General features: G+C 35.2%; 2 protein-coding genes across 3 annotated transcripts in view; one reads left to right on the top strand and one right to left on the bottom strand.

Annotated features, from left to right (window-relative positions):
* Positions 1-377: 377 nt before the first annotated feature.
* SREK1IP1 (SREK1 interacting protein 1) overlaps positions 378-21878 on the bottom strand; it is a 45734-nt gene continuing 24233 nt past the window's right edge. The window contains exons 4-5 of one of the 2 annotated variants that reach the window (XM_044268209.1): positions 7229-7301; positions 378-5226 (exon numbers count right to left, since the gene is read on the bottom strand). In XM_044268209.1, the coding sequence (XP_044124144.1) occupies positions 5037-5226; positions 7229-7301 (263 nt within the window). In that variant the 3' untranslated portion in view covers positions 378-5036. The remainder of the gene's footprint in view (positions 5227-7228; positions 7302-21878) is intronic. The other variant, XM_044268215.1, reaches the window with a different exon arrangement.
* Positions 7340-21878, top strand: part of CWC27 (CWC27 spliceosome associated cyclophilin) — a 235920-nt gene continuing 221381 nt past the window's right edge. The window contains exon 1 of the mRNA XM_044268192.1: positions 7340-7353. Coding sequence (XP_044124127.1) covers positions 7351-7353 — 3 coding nt within the window. The 5' untranslated portion in view covers positions 7340-7350. The remainder of the gene's footprint in view (positions 7354-21878) is intronic.

The following is a 21878-nucleotide window of genomic DNA, read 5'->3' as shown; positions in this document are numbered from 1 at the left end:
ATGGTTTCTGCACATTGTAATCGTCTTAGAAGATTTTTATTCCTAAGTATGATTTCTGTTATAAGAACACAGACCTTGTTTTCTAAAGGAATTCACTAGGAAAAAAGGATTACTTTTAAAAGCTGGCTCTGCCCAACACATCCACTGTGTTGTGTAACATTACTGTAATTGAAAGAGTAGCCTTTCAAAATGTGTCAAATATGGCTTCTCTAGTCTGGGTGGGGGGAAAAAGGAATGTCCTATGCTCTTGGCAGACAAAGCTCAGGTTTCAAAACTTTCTACCATTAGGCTGTCAAAATTTTGACCAAGAACTGGGGGTATATTCTCTACTAGCACTGTGCACAAGTTTCTGTGGTGACGGAAATGTTCTTTCTGTATCTGCACTGTTCATGGTAGCCACTAGCCACATGTGGCAACTGGGCACTTCAAATGTGGCTCATGCAACTGAAGAAGACATTTATATTTATTTAATTCATCTAAATTCAAATAGCCATGTGTGGCTATATTGAGAGTATAGCTCCAGATCATTACTGCAACATCCACTGCCTGCGCTGGATTTCACACTGGCTGTCCTGATACACAGATATTCAAAATTACACTATTAACCAGATGTTGCTTCAGGCAAAAACCTGGGATGAGAAAGTTAAGGCGCTGGTATAGCTCAACCTTTGCTCTTCAAGGGCAAGTGCAGGTGCCATAGATGACACAGGAAGCAGGCAAATGGGGTCAAGGCCAGCAAAATGCTCATGGTCCCCCAAACTCCTCTTAACCTGTGAAAGGTACTGAGGCTGGGCATGGCCGAATGTGTGGCTGGTTGGGGCCTCTGGGCTCCGAAAGTCGGATTACCGTCATGCTGGCTTTTAAGACACATACTGTCCTTGAATGCCAACTGCTCAGGAAGATGGAATCCCAGCACTAGTACTAGATATAGTCCCTGCCAAGCCAGCTTACCTGAGGGAGAGCCACCAGGCTCAACCAGAGGACCAACTGGTACGTGTCTCTGTAACTCTGAAATAGTTGTGCTTCACACACTGAGACAAAATATTAAGAAAGTGAGAAGCCTCATCAAATTACAACCAAGTCTATAGAATGAAAACTATTTTAAATAATTTTTGGGGGGGGTGTAACAAATACTAACGTAGGGAAAGAATTTCAGTCAGTCAAAAATAATCTAAAAAAAAAAATCTTCCTTAAAATAATCTAAGAATTTAAGACAAAACACACTTTCAATTATGCACATATGCAGGTCATTCTGGGGATGGGTCTCATAAGGAATATAGTAGCTTTATGTGTTTTTAGAAGACAAGTCACTGGAATCTTTGGTAATCATCAAATCTTAGAAAGAAAAGTGGGTCTAGAAGAAGAGGACATGATAGGAATATACAAATAACAGGATGCAAAAGATTCAAGTTATTATTTATGTGGCCTTCTCATGAGAGCAATTTCATCTTTTAAAAATTGTTTAATTGGATTTTGAAATGGGTGAAAGCAAACCTCAATAAAAGTCATTTCTTTCCTTAAAACTCTCTCATGTGTCTCATGAGATTCAAGTCCAAGCTTCCAAATTGGAACTTAAGACCACTTTCTCATGTTCCTGAGAACCTCAGAAGTAGTCTTAATTCTTCGCACTTCATGCCTCACATATTGCTTGCAATTCTTGACACACGCATAACTCGGATTTTTCTGTTGTGGTCTCTGTTCACAGTACCCACTCACCAGGAACTGCCGGCACTTCCACTTTCATCCTCCATCAAAATCCAAGACAAACAATACTTCCTTTAGGTTGCCTCTTCTAACTGCTCCTGGCAAGCTAAGTAACCTTCTGTGCTTCTATAAATGCACGCTCAAGTCAGTTACTGCACTTATCACAGTGTTGTGTTCTGCTGCTTCTCCTACCAATTAAACTAGGAACCTCTTCAGGGAAGCAAATGGGTCTTAAGAATCTCTGTATCCCCAGTACTTGGCAGAGTGTTTGCCATGCCAGGTGCTCAATCGGTGTTTGCTGAATAAAGGAACTGATGGTATTTCTATCAACATTATTCATAACTCTGCAACCTAGTTTAACTGAAGGTGACCTGGGGTTATATCATTTTAGACAGAGTCAATTGTAAATACAGACACATAAATTGTTTTACTCCTTATTTATTGATGTTTTGGCCTCAGAGAACCAAAGATATAAACGGATATGTATGAAGGGTGAACAACTAAGGATACCTCAGAGATATTTTAGCCAAAAGATAATAATGGAGAAAAGAGAGAGGGAATTGTATAGGGAGTAGATCCATCAGCTAAAAGCAATAGCCTTAGGTATTCAGGTAATCAGGTTACAGATACAAAGCTAAACATAAATTCTATATGCATCTAGTGAAAATGACACACATTTATTGGTAAGAATGTAAAGTAAATATCAATTACCTGCTTAAAGAAGTTGAATGTGTTTAACAGTTGTATTAAGTCAAACTTTACCATTACAGAATGCTACCTTATTATCTATAATTTCTAAAATGAATAATATTACTTGAATTGTACTAAAATATTGGTAAGCATATACATTAAGGAGGGGAAGAGGTCTCAGAGATAACTGGGTACAATATGTTATAGATGAAAGACACCAAGGCCCAGAGAAGCTAAATGATTTAGTTAAAAGTCACATAGGTGGTTAGAAAGGCCAGGACTTTTTAGATTTTTACTGTTAAATTCAGTTTTCCTTCTGCTACATAGCGTCTCAGGGAAAATTTCACTAATCTTCCAAAATTTGTGAATGAGATCTAGATCCAATCCCAGTAACAAGATCATTTTAGATGAAAATTAGTGAAAAGAAATGAATTTTATTCAGATGAGAGATTTCATAAACTGTTCTCATACTATGGGGAATTTACTTAAGAATAATTCCAAGAATATTATCCAGTAGAAAAAATTACTGAGCAATCGAGTTTTTTAATTTGCACACTGTATTAGTTAACAAGTGCTGAATTGTATATAACTCTTCTGGACAATTATTAATTGTGTCCCCATTCAGGAAACAAATCTAATGAGCCAATTATTAATCTCTACAATAAACAGAAATAAAACTCACAAGTACCTGAATTAACTTTGTTTCACTACAATTATTAGCATTTTTAACCCTGTTACACATTCAATAGGATGAGGTCATCCTTGTGCATGCAGCATTTTTCAATCATTTTTAAAAGTTTTTTTCTATATTTTTTTCATCATGATAATCAAAGAACCGTATTTTTGTAAAATGCAGTTTAAAAAATACGTAAAATACAGCAAAGGCCAAACAAACCCTTAAAAACCAGTAACTCTGTTTCTCCTCAACAGCTGACAGAACTACCAAAAAAAAGAAAAAGGTGGGGGGAGCACTTCTTTTTGAGGAGGCCATCTGACTAAATCAGATTATGGGAAAGCTAGAAGTGTGAAAGCTTCCTCAGCTGTACCGCTCGAATAGGGATGGTGATGTGGCTTCCCTAGAATGGGAATATGGTGAGCACAGGTCTGAGGAGTCAGAAAGCTCCCCTAGTCTGACTGAGGGCATGACGGAGGGGAGCTGCATGAAGAATCAGTACACCTTTCCAGCTTGGGAGGATACGTGTACTTACCTGATTTCACCAAAATGATTTCACCTGTAGCCATGTCTGCAAGTGAGCAACTTGAAAATTTCTAACTGCACCACAGTGAGGTACCTGCAGTCTTTGGTGCGGAGCCATAATAACTGGGTGACATCTGATGCTGCTACACCAGTAAGTGTTTGACTTACTGGATGTCAGGGCTATCTAAATACTAAGCAAAGTAAGTGACACTGATCACTGTGAAATTAAAAATGTAAGAAACACTTCTATCTACTAATTTATGTTTGAAAATGCTTACCCATATAAAATTTCCATTGTTATATAAAGGCTTTCATGATGCAACTCCCTGGCTCTTAAGTTTAAAAAGTACAGAATAAAATTCTTAATCCTAAATTTTTGTCACTGCACTTAAGGTCTAGGACTGAAGTAAAAGAGAGAAACACCCCCAAACTGGTCATTATTGAAACCATAAATTCAGTGTGAAACCGGCTTCAAAACTACAAATTATTTTAGACAAATAAATATATATGTTCACATTTATAAAAATTTTCCACATTACTCATAGAAACAAGCTTCATAAAATTTACATACAGAATACAATAAAAATCAGTTCTAATGATGATTTAGCTGTCATCCTCCTAATTAAAAAGTTCAGTGTTTGAGGTATCACTTGAAGAGATGCCAATATGGCACAGTTGTAAAACAACCCAGGAGTCTCCTAAAAATTCTATCCAACACAGCATCATCTCTATGAGGCGGAACTACACTTGTCTTTTTAAACAAGGAAGGAAATTGTAATTGTTACAGTTCAGAGGAGGCAGATACTAGACACTCTGTTTTGTGTAACAGTAAATATTCCTTATAAATATTTTCATTTCATCTTTCTGCCAACCCATTCATTTCAAATGTTCTAATTAAAACCAAGTAAGCAGCTTCATCTCCTATGACATTCAAAAAAGATAAGATCCAAAAACAACAGTGAAAAATTTCACCATCTTTATATATTATCATAGGATATAAAGCTATTAAATCTTTCAGGAGTCCAGAGCAAAGCATTATCCCCTACCTCACTTAATCACTGGAAGGTGGATACTTGATTCAACAAATACTCATTAAGTGCTAGGTAGATTATCTGTGTTGACTGTAGTAAAGCCATTTACAATCAACTTAGGAAGCAGTAACACTAGTTGGACAAAGAGTCATGAATACCAAAAATGATGTGTTTTGTATGTACAAATATCCATATTTGGGGCATGTCTACCAAGTAGTAAGACTGATTCAATATTTTAGAGTCAGCACATTAAAAATGTATTGCCAGATGACAATGGTCCCATATATGAAAAAAATGTCTATATGGAAAAGGCTGTGATTTATTGCAAGGCATAATTATATAGCAAATTCCAAGGAAGGTCAGATAATTTTCAAAACCAATTTTAAAATTTAATGGCTTAGACGAAGATCCAGTTACTTTTTGGAGATCTCAGAAGGATTAGGGGTGGAAGAATGCTTTTCCTTTTTTCTCTTCTTTTTTTCCTTTTTGTGGTGTTTCCCCCTTTTTGACTTATTCTTTTTTTCTTTTTTCTTTTCTTTCTTCTGATATTTTTGTTTCTTTTGTTTTGAAGTGTCCTCTTCAGTGGAACTGGATGAATAAGACCTATGGGCAATAATACATACTGACTGATAATTGCATTTATGGCAGATAGGTAAATTTTAAATGGGATTTTAACTGCCTTAAATCATTCTTGGAGCAAGGTGAGGTATAAACAAAGAAACTCAAAATGTGCTTTATATATTTGTATTCTCTTCAAGTACTGACTTTGGAATTTTTGCTCGTTGGCCACAGAAACTGATGAGTAATTCTGCTCAACTCTAGTAATAAGTTTTAAACTCAGTAAGGATGTAATGATTTTTCTGTGATTTTCAGTTTTTCATCCTGTCATACCCTTCAAAATCTTACAAGGTAAGAAAAGCGTCATTTATTAAGCCTTTATTATACATACAATTCAGGCATGTATGCAGTAACTTGTTAGCAGGGTCTCTTAAAAGAGGTACAGAAAGAGGCAGTTATATAAAAAGGGCTATAATTGTACCTGGGTATTAATGGGTGAAAGCTGAAAATTAGCAAAGTAAAAGCACTTTTGATAATTCTTTTGATTTCTCAGGTTAGAATACTTGAATCTTCTAGATGCAGAATGACACAGCTGAGGACTTGCAATCCAAAGTAATTTTCACTGGTTACAAAAAAGATGTGTTTGAATGAGTATAAATGAATGAGGATGACTAAGCATTATTCTTTTTTTCTAATATTACTCTAATAAAAAAAATTAGGGGGGAAAACTATAAAATTCCTTCCTCTACTATGAGAAAAAAAGAAAAGTAACAAAAAACAGAGAAGCCACCTCTTAAGATCTTATATAAACAGGTATACAATATTCTGCCCCAAACTCTGTGAAAAGACAGAAACTGAGTAAATTTAAAATTAAAAAAGACATCTCAAGAAATAGTTGAGTGATCTAATGATTAAAAGTTAAAGCCCAAGCTAAGAAAAGCCAACAGAGACATACGGAAGGGAAAAAAATTAGTGTCTGAGACTGTAAGGTTGAGTCTGTAGAGTGACTCAGGAATCCTGTGTAGGAAATCCGAGTTTTCCCTTGTTCCTGTGATGCTGTACTCTCTTCTCCATCTTGTCTGTCTTACTTGGACTTCTGGCTGTTTCCTGGCCAATTTTCTCATGGAGTCTCTTGTTCCCTCTTCAACTCCATTATTGTCAACTCTTGTCTGTTTTCCTATTTTTTTTTTTTTTTTTAAGATTTTACTTATTTGACAGAGAGAGAGGCAGGCAGAGAGAGAGGTAGAAGCAGGCTCCCCACCGAGCAGAGAGCCTGATGTGGAGCTTGATCCCAGGACTCTCAGATCATGACCCGAGCTGAAGGCAGAGGCTTAACCCACTGAGCCACCCAGACACCCCTGTTTTCCTATTTTAAAGACCCTGCTTTACCTATGGATTCTGACTAGAGCTTCTTTGCCTGTACATTTTTCTTTGGCTTTTTGGTCCTAAATTCTCATTTCTAAGATAAGGTGTTATACTTGTACACAACAATTCTATTAGGTGGCAAAATCTCTGCTAAGTATGCCTAGAAAAGTTCATTTATTTCAGGCCCTGTCTGAGTTGATACTAAAAATTGACAGGTGGCTGGTGAGGGTTGTTGAAAGACTTGAAGGAATTTTCAGCATTATTAGTGAGTATATAAATCCTACTAGTAACTTAATTTTGTAGCCATGACAATGATATTTTGAGAATACAAATATTTAAGCTCCAACTTCATGTATATGAGGACAAAATATATATGTAAAGAACTTAGATATCATCCAATTAAAAGCCTGGCTGATGTTTTAAAATCAAAATTCTAGAACACATAAAAGAAGGGAGGGTGGCTATTATATATTTATACCTTAATTTGCTCCAAAAAAAAAAAAAATTAAGGTGGCTAGGTATCAACATTTTTTGATTCCTGACTTTGTTATTATACTGAAACAACTGAATATCTTAACTGAATTAGTGTCAAATTAACTGGACAACACACAAAAAATAAAATTTTATAATCCATCCTGGATTCACAGTCCTGCTTTTAAAAAACAAGGATGTTAAAAAATACCTTTTCCTTTTTTTTTTCAACTTGATTTTCTCTTTGCTTTTTGCCTTTTTCTTCTCCTCTTCTTCATTTACTCCTGTGTGTTGAGGGGAAAGAATCAGGATACCATGAATCTACATAGTAATATGGTATGTATACATTTTTTTTTTTTTATTTTGGTTGTTGGCTGAGGAATTTCATTGGTTAGGATATTGCACTTTTCTTGTAATAACTTTTCCTTTCCTGGTAGTTTTTTTTAAAAATTGAGGTATAATTGACATATATCATTACATTCCTTTCAGGTGTAAACATAATAGTTTGATATTTGTATATACTGCAAAATAATCACTGTAAGTATAGTTAAGATCTATCACCATGTTACATAGTTACCCCCAATTTTCTTTTCTTGTGATGAGGACTTATAAGATCTCTTCTCCTAGCAACTTTCAAATATACAGTACGGTACTATTAACTATAGTCAACATGCAGTACATTACATCCCCATGATTTATTTTGTAACTGCACATTTTGATTACCCTTATCAACTGCCTCTAACAACCACAAATCTCTTCTCTGTATCTTCTAGCTTGGCTTTTTTGTTTATTTTTTAGATTTCACATATAGGGGCGCCTGGGTGGCTCAGTGGGTTAAAGCCTCTGCCTTCGGCTCAGGTCATGATCCCAGGGTCCTGGGATCGAGCCCCACGTCGGTCTCTCTGCTCAGTGGAGAGCCTGCTTCCTCCTCTCTCTCTCTGCCTGCCTCTCTGCCTACTTGTGATCTCTGCCTGTCAAATAAATAAATAAAATCTTTAAAAAAAAAAAAGATTTCACATATAGGTGAAATCATACAATGTTTATCTTTCTCTGACCTATTTCACTTAGTTTAATACCCTCAAGGTCCTTAATTATTTTTATTTATTAAGAATCTTGTAAAAATTATTATATGCTTTTTAAAAAAAATTTCTATCACTGCTAGGTACATTAACTAAAAAAAATTCATGCACTCCACCATTAATTTCCATAGCAAATCAATGTCAGCAATTTGGTGGGCAGCACTTCAGGTCTTAAAAAGCAAAACAATACAATCAGATACAGATTTTCTCTTCCTTCTTCCTTCCTCCTTCCTTTCTTCCTTTCCTTTCTTCCTTCCTTTCTGTCTCTCTCTTTCTCTTCTTCCTACCTTCCTCCCTTCCTTCCTAGTAGATGCCATGCTCAACATGGGGGGTGAACTCACAACCCTGACATCAAGAGAGTTGACCTCGCATGCTCTACTGACTGAGCCAGCCAGGTGCCCCTTGAATACAGCTTTTTAAAATTTTCTTTTTCAAACAAACTTAGCATTATGGGATTCTAGGATCATGATGTTAGGATCCCAGGACAACAACAACATATCTAGTCTGGTGTGTTTTCTTCTAAGCTTGCTCTCTAATAACCAAATATGCATATATAGTCACTTATGTAAAATAGTTACATATAAGTCCTAAGTTTTTCTCTCTTTTGAAAGATGGATATATGGTATTTTATATGGTATATAATACAGTGGAATATATAATATTTTGCAACTTATTTCACCTTTGTCAAAAAATCAGCTGAGCAGCAAAAAAAAAAAAAAAAAAAAAAAAGTCATTTAGACTTCTGCTTCTGAGAAAATGAAGTAAGTGTATTTTTTTCTATTTCTCCCAGTAAGTTCAACTAAAAAGTACCAGACATTATAAAAACAAACATTAAAAAATTGAAAAGTAGAAATAAGACAGACCGGCTAAGGATCCTGAAACTCTAGAGAAGGACAGAGTAGTGAGTTCCCTGGAATTCTTGCTTCCTATAGCCCAGACTGGCAGTGCAAGAAGCAGGCAACCTGGCAATGTCAACAGGTACATCAAAAAATGCCCTAACGAAAGCCTGATTTCCTTACCCAAAGGACCAAAACAGGGACAGCCTAGGAACAGGTAACTAGTAGATAATAACTGCCCTTTCTGAAGTCAAACATCACAGAAAAAATAGGCACCACCCCCACCCATGTCAGCAGATGCTAGATGTGAAACCTAGACATTCCACCCTTGTAAAGCTGTGATAAGGCACCTCAATTCCCCAGCGTGCCTAAGTGGGTGGCCAGAACTTTCATCTCCACAGGCCAGTATAGAGATCTCCACTAATAGTGTCAATGGAGACCACTTAGGAAGCTCTGACTTCTGCTGCCACAGTAGTAATGAGGGATCCCTTCCATCTACAGTGAAGTATTGGCAGAGGGGAGCTCATGACAGTCAGGGTCTTCATCATCACTCAGTGGTAACAAGACCACTCCCACAATGGGATACCTCAACAGGGAGTTGGAACTCCTACCTCCACCCGGCAGTAGCAAGAAGTCATGCCACTTTGAGTATCTGTGGAACCTGAGTGGGGAAACAGAACTTCTGTCTCCTCCTGGCAGTCACAAGGTGGTATCCCCACTTTTCCTTCTGTGGTCATACCAGAGAAAATCAGATAAAAGAGAAGGTTTAAGAAAAGTCAGAGATGCATAATACAACATAACAATGCCCAAGTTTGAGCTGAAAAGAACCCAATAAGTCAAGAAGCAGGAAGGTCTCAAATTGAATAAAAAATGAAACAATGAATATGCAACACCATAATGACAGCGGTATTAAAATAATCCAAAAAGATTTTAAAGCAGCTGTTATAAAAATGTTTCTATGAACTATAATGAGATGCTGGAAACAAATGAAAAAATATGAATGCCCCAAAGAAACTATAAATCCAAAGAACAAAATGGAAATTTTAGAACTAAAAATATAATAAGTGGAATTAAAATAGTCAGTGGATGGGCTGAATAGCAGAATGCAAAGCATTGAAGAAAAATATCAGTGAACAGAAGAACAAAACAACAGAAATCACCCAGTCTGAGCAATGGAAAGGAAACAGGCTTAAAGAAAAGAGACTGAGGAATCTGGGGGACAGTAACAGAAGACACAGTATTTATGTCACTTGGAGTCCTGGGAGGAGTGTATAAAGAAGGAGGGGCATAAAAAGTAATAGCTGAGAACTTCCCAAGTTTGGCAAGGGACATAAACTTACAGACTCAAGATGCTGAGTAACCCGAAACAGGGTAACACCAAAGAAATCCATATCAAGTTAAATGACAATTTAACCTTTGAAAACAAATGAAAAAAATATATATCTTGAAAGAGAAAAATAATACATTACGTATATGAGTGAAACAATTAGAATGGAAGCAGATTTCTTATTAGAAAGCACAGAAGCCAGAAGTTAAGTGGCACAGCATTTTTTAAGTGCTGAAGGAAATGTCAACCTAGAATCCTCTATCTGGTAAAAATATTCTTCAAGAATGAAAGAGAAATCAGGACACAGTCAGATAAGGAAAGATAAAAGAATGTGTTACCAGCAGACAGACCCTAAAAGAATGACTAAAGGAAGTTCTCTAAATGGGAAGGAATTGTAAAAGAAGAAATGCTGGAACATTGAGAAGAAAGAACACAGTAATCAAAAACCCGAGTTCAATAGGCTTTCCTTCTCTTGAGTTCCTAAATTATGTTTGATGGTGGAAACAAAAACTAGAACTATTGTCTAATATGGTTCGTTTTTTTTTTCTCCAATTTATTTATTTTCAGAAAAACAGTATTCATTATTTTTTCACCACACCCAGTGGTCTCATATGGTTCTAAATGTATGTAGAAAACACAATTAGGACAACAGTATTAAAAAGGGGAGAGGATAAAGAAACATAAAAGGAGGCATGGTTTCTACCCTTCATTTGAATTGGTAAGATGACAATACCAGTAGACTGTGATTAATTTTGTATACATAATACTTAGAGGAGCCACCAAAAATTTTTACATAAAACACCATAGAAAAATTTAAAAACACTATGGACTTGCATTTCCCATTAAAAAAAAAAACCAAAACCACTATGGACAAAGCCAAAGATACTACAGATACATCAAAATGCAATTCTACAAGTGTTCAAGTGACACTGTAGCTAAATCAAAGCACTAGAGATAATTCTAAAAGATATTCAAGTAACCCATAGAAGGCAGGAAAGAAAAAAAACAAGAACGAAAAAAATAAGAATTAAAAACAGAGAAAGTCAAAAGAAAACAAATAATAAAATGGCAGAATTAGCCCTAACATATAAATAATTAATGTAAAAAAAGAGATACCGATTAAAAGAAATTGGCAGAGTGGACTAAAAAATATGATCCATCCATCCACACTGTTTATAAGACTCCCACCTCAAATAAAATGATATAGACACACAAAGTAAAAGGATAGAAATATGTCAAACATTATCAAAGAAAACCTAGAGTAGCTATATTAATAGCGGATAAAACAGACTTCAGAAGAAGGAGGCATAATATAAAGATAAAAGTTTTGACTCACTAACAAGACATATCCTAAATGTGTATGCACCAAATAACAGAGCTAAAAATACATGAAGCAAAAACTGATAGGAAAGAACAGGCAAATCTTGATGGTAGAGATTTCAACATCTCTCTCTCTCCCTCTCTCTCTCAACAATTAATTGATACCATACACAAAGTAAGCAAGAATAGAGAAAAACTCCACAATACCATTGATCAACAGAATCTAAATGATATTTTAAAAACACTCCACCCAACAAAGGTAGACTATACCTTTTTTTCCAAGTGCCTACAGCACATAGACCAAGACAGTCTATACCCTCGGTCATAAAGCAAATCTTAACAAACTTAAAAGAACTGAACATATACAAAGTTATGTCTCTGTCCATAATGGATTCAAGTAAGGAATCAGTAAAAGAAAGATAATAGGAAAATTTCCAAACACTTGGGAAAAAAACAACACCTTCAAGTAATCCACTGGACAAAGAAGAAGTCTCAAGGAAAACAAAACACACTGAAGTGAATGAAAGTGAAATATATCAAAATTTGTGTAACACAGTAAAGCTGTGCTGACAGGAAAATTTATAGCACTAAATGCTTACAAGAGAAATGAAGAAAAGTCTCAAATTAATAATACCTAAGCTTGAGTCTCAAGAACATAGGGTGAGAAACCTAAATAAACATAAAGCAAGTAGAAGGAAGAAAATAATAAAGCACAAGAATTAATGAAATTGAAGACAGGAAAAAAAATAGAGAAAAAGAATAAGAAAAGGAGCTGGGTCAATAAACCTGACAAGTCTCTAGCAAAATGTGAAAGAAAAAAAAAAAAAGACAGAAATTAACAGTGTCAGGAATGATAAAAGGGATATCAGTGCAGACCTGTATACATCAGAAGGATAACTGAAATAAATCTGACAACTTAGACAACATGAACCCCTTTCTCAAAAAACAAACTGCCACAACTTATTTCACATGAAACAGAATATTTCAAAAACCCTTTAACTACTGAGGAAATTGAATTTGTAATTTAAAAACTTCTAAAAAGAAATCTTCAGGCCCAGAGAACTTCACTGAAGAAGTTCACCAAACATTTAAAGAAAAATTAACAACACTCTTATACAAATCTTATTCAATCTTTCAAAAAAAAAAATAGAAGAGAATGAAATTGCAATATTCTATGTCACTGTTACTCTGATACCAAAGTCAGACTAATATAGTACAAAACAAGAAAACTATAGACCAACATGTTTCATGAATATAAATGGAAAAATCCTTAATAAAATATTAGCAAATAGAATTCAGGGGTGCAGAACTGGTTCAGTTTTCAAAAATCAATAATATAATCTACCATATTTACAAGCTAAGGAGAAATCATAATATCATACTGATCAATGCAGAAAATGCTTTTGGCAAAAATCTGACAACTATTCCACAATAAATACTCTGAGAAAAAACAGGAATAGAGAGTATCTTTCTCAACTTGATAAAGAATGACTACATAATAGTTAATGCTAACATTATACATAATGGTCAAAGTATAAATGCTTTTGTCCTCTAGGATTAGAATCCAGGTAAGAATGTCTTCTCTCACCACTCTTTCTCAACACAGTGCTGTAAGCTCGAGGTATGGTAATAGAGAAAAAGCAAACAAACAAACAAACAAAAAACCCAAGAAAAAAGAGACTTACAAATCAAAAGGAAATAAATAAAACCACTCCTATTTGCAGATGATATGTTGGTTTACATAGAAAATCCCAAGGAATCTACAAAAAACTCTTAGTGTAAACATGGACAAAAGAATTGCATTTCTATATACTAGTTATAAACACAGAGACAACAAAATTCAAAATAGCCTAGTAATAAACAGAGACAATAAAATTCAGAATACACCATTTATAAGTATTTTTAAAAAGAAATATTTATAAGTATAAAACTAATAAAACATGTACAGGATTTTATGCTGAAAATGACATAATGCTGAGTAAAGAAATCAAAGATCTAAATAAATGGAGAGACAGATCATGTTCATGGATGGGAAGACAACATAGTAAAGATGTTAATTTTCCTAAATTGATATACATTTTTAATGCGATTCTTTTTTTTAAAGATTTTATTTATTTATTTGACAGACAGAGATCACAAGTAGGCAGAGAGGCAGGCAGAGAGAGAGAGAGAGAGAGAGAGAGGAGGAAGCAGGCTTCCCAGGATCGAGTCCCGCATCGGGCTCTCTGCTCAGCAGGGAGCCTGCTTCCTCCTCTCTCTCTCTCTCTGCCTGCCTCTCTGTCTACTTGTGATCTCTGTCTGTCAAATAAACAAAATCTTAAAAAAAATAAAGAAGGTAGTAAGGACAAAGGGGAAGTGGCTGTGACTTTAATAGAAATATTATCTTGATTCTTATCAATGTCAGAATCCTGGTTGTGATATTGTACTACAATTTTGGAAGATGTTATCATTGAAGGAAACTTGGATAAAGTGTACAAAGTGCTCTCTGTATTATCACTTATAGCTGCATGTGAATCTACAATTCTCTGAAAATAAAAAGTTCAAAGAAATCAATTGGCCATAAATGTACAGATCTGTTCTGTTCCATGGATCTATCCTTACATCAATACCACATTGCCTTAATTACTTGGAGCTTTACACCAAACCCTGAAATAGGTTGTGCTAGTCCTCCAACTTTATTACTCTTTTTCAAAGTATTTTAGCTATTCTAGTTTTTTACATTTCCACAAGACCTTTAAAGTGGCTTGTCAATTTCTAAAACAGTCTGTTACAATTTTGATTGTGATTAGTTTGAATCTATAAATCAGGTTGGGGTGAACTGACACCTCTCTTTTTTTAAAAAATTCAGTTAGCCAATACATAGTACATCATTAGTTTTTGATATAGTGTTCAATGAGAGAACAGACATCCTAAAAAGATTTAATCTTTTATTCCACGAATATGGTCTATCTTTTGATTCATTCATTTCTTTAATTTCCCTCACAATGTTTTGTATGTTCCAGACTTGCACATCTTTTGTCAGTTTATTCCTAAGTATTTCACATTTTTAATGCTGTTATAAAAGGTATTTTTAAATTTTCAGTTTCTGATAGTTTGTTGTCAAAATACAGAAATACAATTAATTTGTGCCCATTGGTCAGTCTCGTATTTTACAACTTTGCTGAACTTAGTTTTCAGGTTACTAGTTTCTATAAGCTTATTTTTTGTTTGTTTGTTTTTGGTTTTGGTTTTGTTTTTTTGTTTTTTTTTGGTAGATCCTACAGGATTTCTATATAGAGGACCAAGTCATCAGTATATAGCTTTTACTCTTTCCTTTCCAATCTGGATGCCTTTGATGATTTTTCTTGTCTTATTGTGTGGCTGGACTCTCCACTACAATGTTGAGCAGAAGTGGTAGGAGTGGACATCTATGTTTCGATTCTTATGTTACAGAAACATTCAGTCTTTCGCCATTAGGTATTATGTAATCTTCCTTTTTTTTTTTTTTAAACATATGTCCTTTATCAAGTTGATAAAGTTCTTTTCTTTTCCTAGTTTGCTGAGCATTTTTATCAAAAACGGACAGTGGACTTCCTCATATAATTTCTTAAAATGCTGTAATATCATATAGGTGTTCTTTTTAAAAGAATATTGAAATGGTGAATTACATTGGTTGGGTTTGAATTAAAACATATCTTATAGTGCCGGGATAAACACCACCTGGTCATAACATCCTTTTCACATATTGCTGGATCTGATTTGCTAAAATTCTTTTAATTGCTTAAAATTGTTTGTGCCTGTGTTTGTAGGAGTCTCTATTTGTAGTGTTATCAGAAGAATGCTGGTCTTATAAATTAGGTTGGAAAGTACTCCCTCCTCTTCAATTTTTAAGATTTTATGTAGAAATGGTATTATTTCTCCTTCAACATCTGGTAGAATTAAGAGAGAAGCCATTCGGTATGGAGTTTTCTTTGTTGAAAGTTTTTAAACTAAATATTTGACTTCTTTAGTACATGCAAGCCATTCAGTTTATTTCTTCTTCAAAGAGTTTTGGTAGTTTGTATGTTTTAAGTAACTGTCCATTTTATCTAAGTTGTCCAATTTATTGCAATAAGGTCTTTAACAGTATTCCATTATTTTAGCACCTTTATAATTTGGAGTGTTGTCATTTCTTTAATTTCGGATACTGGGGTTTTTGTTTGTTTGTTTTGATTTTTACTTATCAGTTTGGAGAGCAATCTTTCAATTTTATAGATCTTCTCAAAGGGCTGCTTTTGGTTCTATTAATTTCCTCTATTGTTTTTCTATTTTCCATTTCAGTGATTTCATCTCTGACCTTTTTTTATTTTCTTTCTTCTGCTCACTTTGGGTTTCATTACTCTTCATTTTCTAGTGTTTAAGGCAGAGGTTACATTATAAATTTGAGACATTTCTTCTTTTCTAATACAGGAATTTAGTGCTGTAAATTTGCCTTTTTAAAAAAAAATATTTTATTTATTTATTTGTCACAGAGAGAGAGAGAGAGAGATCACAAGTAGGCAAAGAGGCAGGCAGAGAGAGGGGAAGCAGGCTCCTTGCTGAGCAGAGAGCCTAAGACCCTGAGATCATGACCTGAGCCGAAGGCAGAGGCTCACCCCACAAGAGCATCCCATAAATGTTACACCGTGTTATGTTCAAAATACTTTCTAATTTCCTTTTGCCTTTTTTCTTTGACCTAATGGATTATTTAGAAATATGTTAGATTACATATATTAGGAAATTTTGTTAGAAGGTATTATTAAATTCCTAACTTAATTCCCCTGTGGATAGAGAACATAATTTGTATAATGTGAATCCTTCAAAAAGTATTGAGACTTGTTTTATAGCATACAATAAGGTCTATCTAGGTAAATGTTTTACCTGCTCTTGAAAACAAATGTGTATTCTGCTATTGTTGGGTGATGTGTTCTACAAGCACTGAATAGGTCAAGTTGGTTGACAGTGTTATTCAACTCTTACATATCCTTTCTGATTTACTGTCTACCTGTTCCATCAATTAATGAGAGAGGAATGCTGAGATCTCCAACTATAATTGTGGATTTATTTACCTACAAGGATTTTCCCTGGTGGTTCTAGCAGTTTGTCTCATACAGTTTGAAGTTGTAATTAGGGGCATAATCACTTAGTGTTCATAAACACTTAGAATTCAGATGTCCTCTGCACTAACACTTTTATCATTACAAAGAAATCCTCTTTATCCCTAGTGATATTCTTTGTTTTGAAATTGACTTGATCTGACATTAAAATAGTCACTTTAGCTTTCTCTTGAGCAGATCTTTTTGGTATCTGTAAGTTCAGAATGACTACTATAAACATGCCCTTCCTGCAAAGTTGTAAGAAACCAAGCAAATAAGTAGCTAGGGGAAAAATAACTACTTCCATTTAGGAATGATGGATAAGGAATCCAGTGTCTCGGTTACATACAGAAATTAGTTCCAATAAAAAAGAAATAATTCTAGAACTCAAGAAATCATTTTCCCTGATTACAACACTTAGGAAGTAGCAATACTAACAGTAACGGTATATGAGAATTCAAGCACTGAAGACAAAAAAAAGTTTGATTTAGACAGTTCAGTGTTTCGATACCACCACTCTTAAAATGATTCCACCTCTATTTATTGAAGTTCCTTCTTAGTCAGGATATTGAAATGTAATAGGCATAGGGAAAAGAATCTGAGTTTTTTCAAAACAGTATTTTCTTGGAAAATGATACAATTAACCTTTGGAGTACAAAACTGAAGGCAAAAAGCCCCTATGTACTTTACCACTTAACGTTTCTAATGTTCAGCAAGAGTGGTAGTCTCTTGTGTAACACACAGGTATCACAGGATATGACCCAGTGCTTGGGAAACAACTTTGGGATAACAAGAAAGGACCACCTAGTAGCACCAGCAGCATCAGCCGCTACATCTTTGCGTATGTTACCAGGTGTGTAGTTTACTCCCATTGCATTTCAATACCCAAGTGGTTCCAAACCTAGATCCATTAGTCTAAATTTCCATTCACTTTTGTGACTTCTAATCAACTACTTAGCAAATATCTTTTGTAGCTTCTTATGAAAAGTACATTTTTAAAATAATTTTTTCAGTGTTCCAAGATTCATTGTTTATGCACCACACCCAGTGCTCTATGCAATACAGGCCCTCCTCGAAAAGTACATTTTGAGCCAAATACTAGTTTTATTCTAATCATGCTATGGATTCACTTAAGCCCTATCTTTATGAAGACTGAAACCACCATTGTAAGTCATTTTCTTGAATCTGATTCCAGCAGGTACTAAAGGGAATGAGAGACACAATTATGGTAACATACAAATACCTGACTGTGGTATTTTCTCCTGGGCAGCATTCAGTATCAACCATCCTTAAATAATATCAAGTTTGAACTTAACATAAACCTTTCTTAAACAAACAAAATCATACCAAAACATCAAATGAAGCCCAAACCCCCAAATTTGTCAAAATACAACATTTCTTTTGTGGACTGCACTAAAAGAATATCATAAAATATTAAGGGATGAGATATCAGGAGAGGACTACCCCCTGATTACAGGTAAATAGCTGATTAATATTGAATGATGCTAGGTAAAATAGAATGAGAAAAAAATCCATACTCTTGATTTCTTGGGTCCTTTGGAAATAGTAAAATCCTTTTACTTTGGCTTTCTGCATACTATAACATAAATAGGACTTCAGATATTTGCTACTATCATGTATAATTCCAAAGGCAAGTTTCTTTAGCAAGTTCAAAATATACTATAAAACCTTAAAAAGCTTACTAACTCATTGTAATGCCACTGAACAGAAAGCATGCTCACACACAAACATACACAGTGAATCAATAAGATCTTTAAATTCTTGTTAGGTACAGATTATTGACTCTTTCCCTGTTCACAGCACTTGTAATATAATTTTATAAGGCTGCATGGGTTCCAGGTTGTTGTACTGTAAGACAACAACTTGTTCTCATCCATGCCAAGTCCTGCTCTCACATTATCTAATTTGTGTCAAAAATTGATGTATTTGTCATTTGGACTTTTGTTTTAAATGAAAGATCAAATTATGTTCTTTTAATTCTTTAAATACATTAAATACATTGAAAAATATGCTATATAATAGAAACAAATGTAAACAAAAGAAAAAAATATAACTTAAACAAAAATAAGTTTTGAGTTTTATTTGGTGACATTTAGCTCTCTTCCCCTTATGTCTCTATTTCATAAAAGCAGAACAACTAATTAACGTTAAGTATACTAAAAATTCTTTGCTTTCTCCTGGCTCCCCATTTTTATTGTCAACCAAAAAAGTACCCCCAAACCATAACTTATTCAAAAGAGCCGATAAAAGAGCTCCCCACCTCCAAGAACCAAGGAAGGATTTAGGAGCCCTTGGTACCACTAAAGCTTATGGCATGAGAACTCACACTCAGCAAGTCCGTGTTTTACCCTCAGAGATCCTGAGCAGCATCAGAAAGTTATCAATGCAACTAAGAACCACTACCTCTGTATACCTTTTCTTCCTGTATTTAGAACCCAGTTTATTGTTTATTTGAGTAGGGGGTCACTGGGCTTCCACCAGATGACCATGAAATAAATATGGATCCCTTTTATAATACTTTTTGAAATCTGCAAGATATCCTGAAATAAGCACTGTCTTGTGTGGGAGCCATGAGACTTGGAAACAAGTTCTGAGCATTTAAGTGACGGTAAGCAAGTGTATCTTTTTAAGGGGGAAAAAAAAAGTCTGTATTGAGTTAGTCATTCTCAATGTGAAGTTAAGGGAAAGCTGATTCTAACAAGGAAGTCTGACCAACTACTCACTATTCTGGTATATGGTATGTTAACTCCCTCCCTTTTCCTGCCAGGGTAAGATTTGCCCCAAGTTTTCTGATTCAAAAGTCACCTCTAGACTAAGCCACTATTCATGATGAGGGTGTACTTTCTCCTTCAAGATTGATGTGGTGAGGGAAAAAAGGTCAAGAACCAATAGACTGGGTAATCTCTAAGGCAGGAAAGCACCACACTGTAAACACTATAGGACAAGTAGGTAAGAAACATGGATCACAATGCTGCCTTCATGGTGACAAGTTAGTGACCTGGGGTGACTATGGTGACAAGTTAGTTACCTGTCCTCAGCTCCTTTCCTGTAAAACTAGGTTTAAATTATGTGTTCTCTAGCAGCCTTACTAAACCTAGAGTTTTGTTTTGTTTTGGTTTGGTTTTGGGTTTTCTTGTTCTTTATTTTTAGATAGGACAGTGGAGATAGATGGGGTAGGAACTGTCTCTGTGGAATTGACAATCTTAGCCTTTCTCTCCTACAGTCTTCATTTTGCTCTTTCAGCCTGGTCTCTATGACGGGAGTGGTTGCCTTCCTGAGACTGCCTCTACAAGTGCCCTAGAGACTCCCTTCTTATCTCTTCTATTTCTATAAAGTCTTCCTTTTTAGGGTCTACTCCCTTACTTTGTTAGAAACCTCTGGAATCAGTGCTCTAAGAAAGAGTACGTGAGAGGTAATTCTTCCTTCCTTCCTTCCTTCCATTCTCTCTCTCTCTCTCTTTACTTTGAATGCCTGCCACAAGGCCTTTATTCTATTTGACACTTGGTTGATAATTTGGGCGGGTATATCATTCTCATTTGGATATAATCTTCCTTCAAAAATCTGAAAGCATTATCCACATCTACTAGCTTCCAGTATTTCTTTACAGAAGAGCAAAGTTATTCTGACTCTTGATCTTTCACCTATGACCTGTTTTATCCTGGACTCTTGAAGTGTGAATTATATTCTCCTTATTTCCTATGATACAAAGTTTTGTAACAATGTGCCTTTGTGTGGGTCTATTTCTAACACCCGTAGCCTGCTGAGGTGATAGAGGGAAGACATCTGGCTTCACTGAGTAGGCAAAGGGAACTGAAGGGGATTACTTCAGATTTTTAACCAGTCCTTCTGTTTTTAGACTTACAGATGTCTTTACAGAGGTACCTAAGGACTCATTACCAAGTCTTTGGGGAGTTTTAAAGTATATACTATCAGGTGACTTCCTACTATTCAAGGATTGAGCTTTCTCAAGTGTGCTGTCCATTATCCCTAAACCCACCTGCTTTTCAAAATTTTGTTACTACTGCTTCCTATATCATTTTCTTTGCCTTTGTGGGTTTATGCTTTTTTTTTTTTTAAATTTTATTTATTTATTTGACAGACAGAGATCACAAGCAGGCAGACAGGCAGGCAGAGAGAGGGAGAGGAGGAAGCAGGCTCCCTGCAGAGCAGAGAGCCCGATGCGGGACTCGATCCCAGGACCCTGAGATCATGACCTGAGCCGAAGGCAGCGGCTTAACCCACTGAGCCACCCAGGCGCCCGGGTTTATGCTTTTTTAAAAAAATTCTTCCACTCTCACTTCAGTGGTGTTTCAGTAGGTAATAAAATCAAGTGTGTACAGCCAAGAAGCTTTCTTTACCTGAAGCTGTATGTACTCATATGTAATGTAAGTCTTGCTTGCCCTTTCTAGGACTCTCCTCCTCTTGCCTTCTCAGCCCGTCCTACTATGCTGGCATTTGACTTCACTTACATTCACTAGATATAATGTGGAAAACTTAAAAAGTTTTAAAAGGTACATGGTTTATTCTCTGATGAGCTAAAATAAGATTTTAACATTTTGTATCTCTCTCATTCCATGCCTAAGCCCATATGCAAGTAAGTTGCATTTTTATTCTGTGTGATATCTACCACATGGCATTTTGAAGTTCACAAAGTATTTTCACCTACAACATTATATTTTATCCCTAAAAACCCCACTGCAAGGATGGGCCATTTTATACACAAGATGGGAAAGAAATAGTTAATCAGTAGGTATGCAATCTTCTCTTTGAGGAGAGAGGAGGATGCCCCCAAGAGAGAAAAAAGTTAACTTAGTCAAATCTCTTCCTAAACAGGCTAATGACAGACCTCCTGGAAACAAATGAATGGTATTTCCTAACTAGAGAATAGTTGGACAGAAGGAGGAGGGTGTTGTGCTTAATTAACAGAAATTTATTTCCTCACAGTTCTGAAAGCTAGAGGTCCATAATCAAGTTGCTGGCAAGAGAATCCTTATTTATAGATTGCTTAAAGTAGGATGTAGCTGGTTTGCCTAAGATTATTTATGGTACCTAATCCTGGGATTTATGGATTTATGAGGCATGGCTCCTTGGACTATATGGATATAAAATTGAGATATTTCATGATTAAAGGACTTTCTTTTGGGTAAGTAATGAAGAAAACTCATGTTAATCTTGCCCAGAGTGT

The sequence above is a fragment of the Neovison vison genome, chromosome 1, assembly GCF_020171115.1.
Source record: "Neovison vison isolate M4711 chromosome 1, ASM_NN_V1, whole genome shotgun sequence".
NCBI classification, from domain to species: domain Eukaryota; kingdom Metazoa; phylum Chordata; class Mammalia; order Carnivora; family Mustelidae; genus Neogale; species Neogale vison.
Note: the sequence above shows the minus strand (reverse complement) of the source record. Positions and strands in the feature narration are given on the sequence as shown.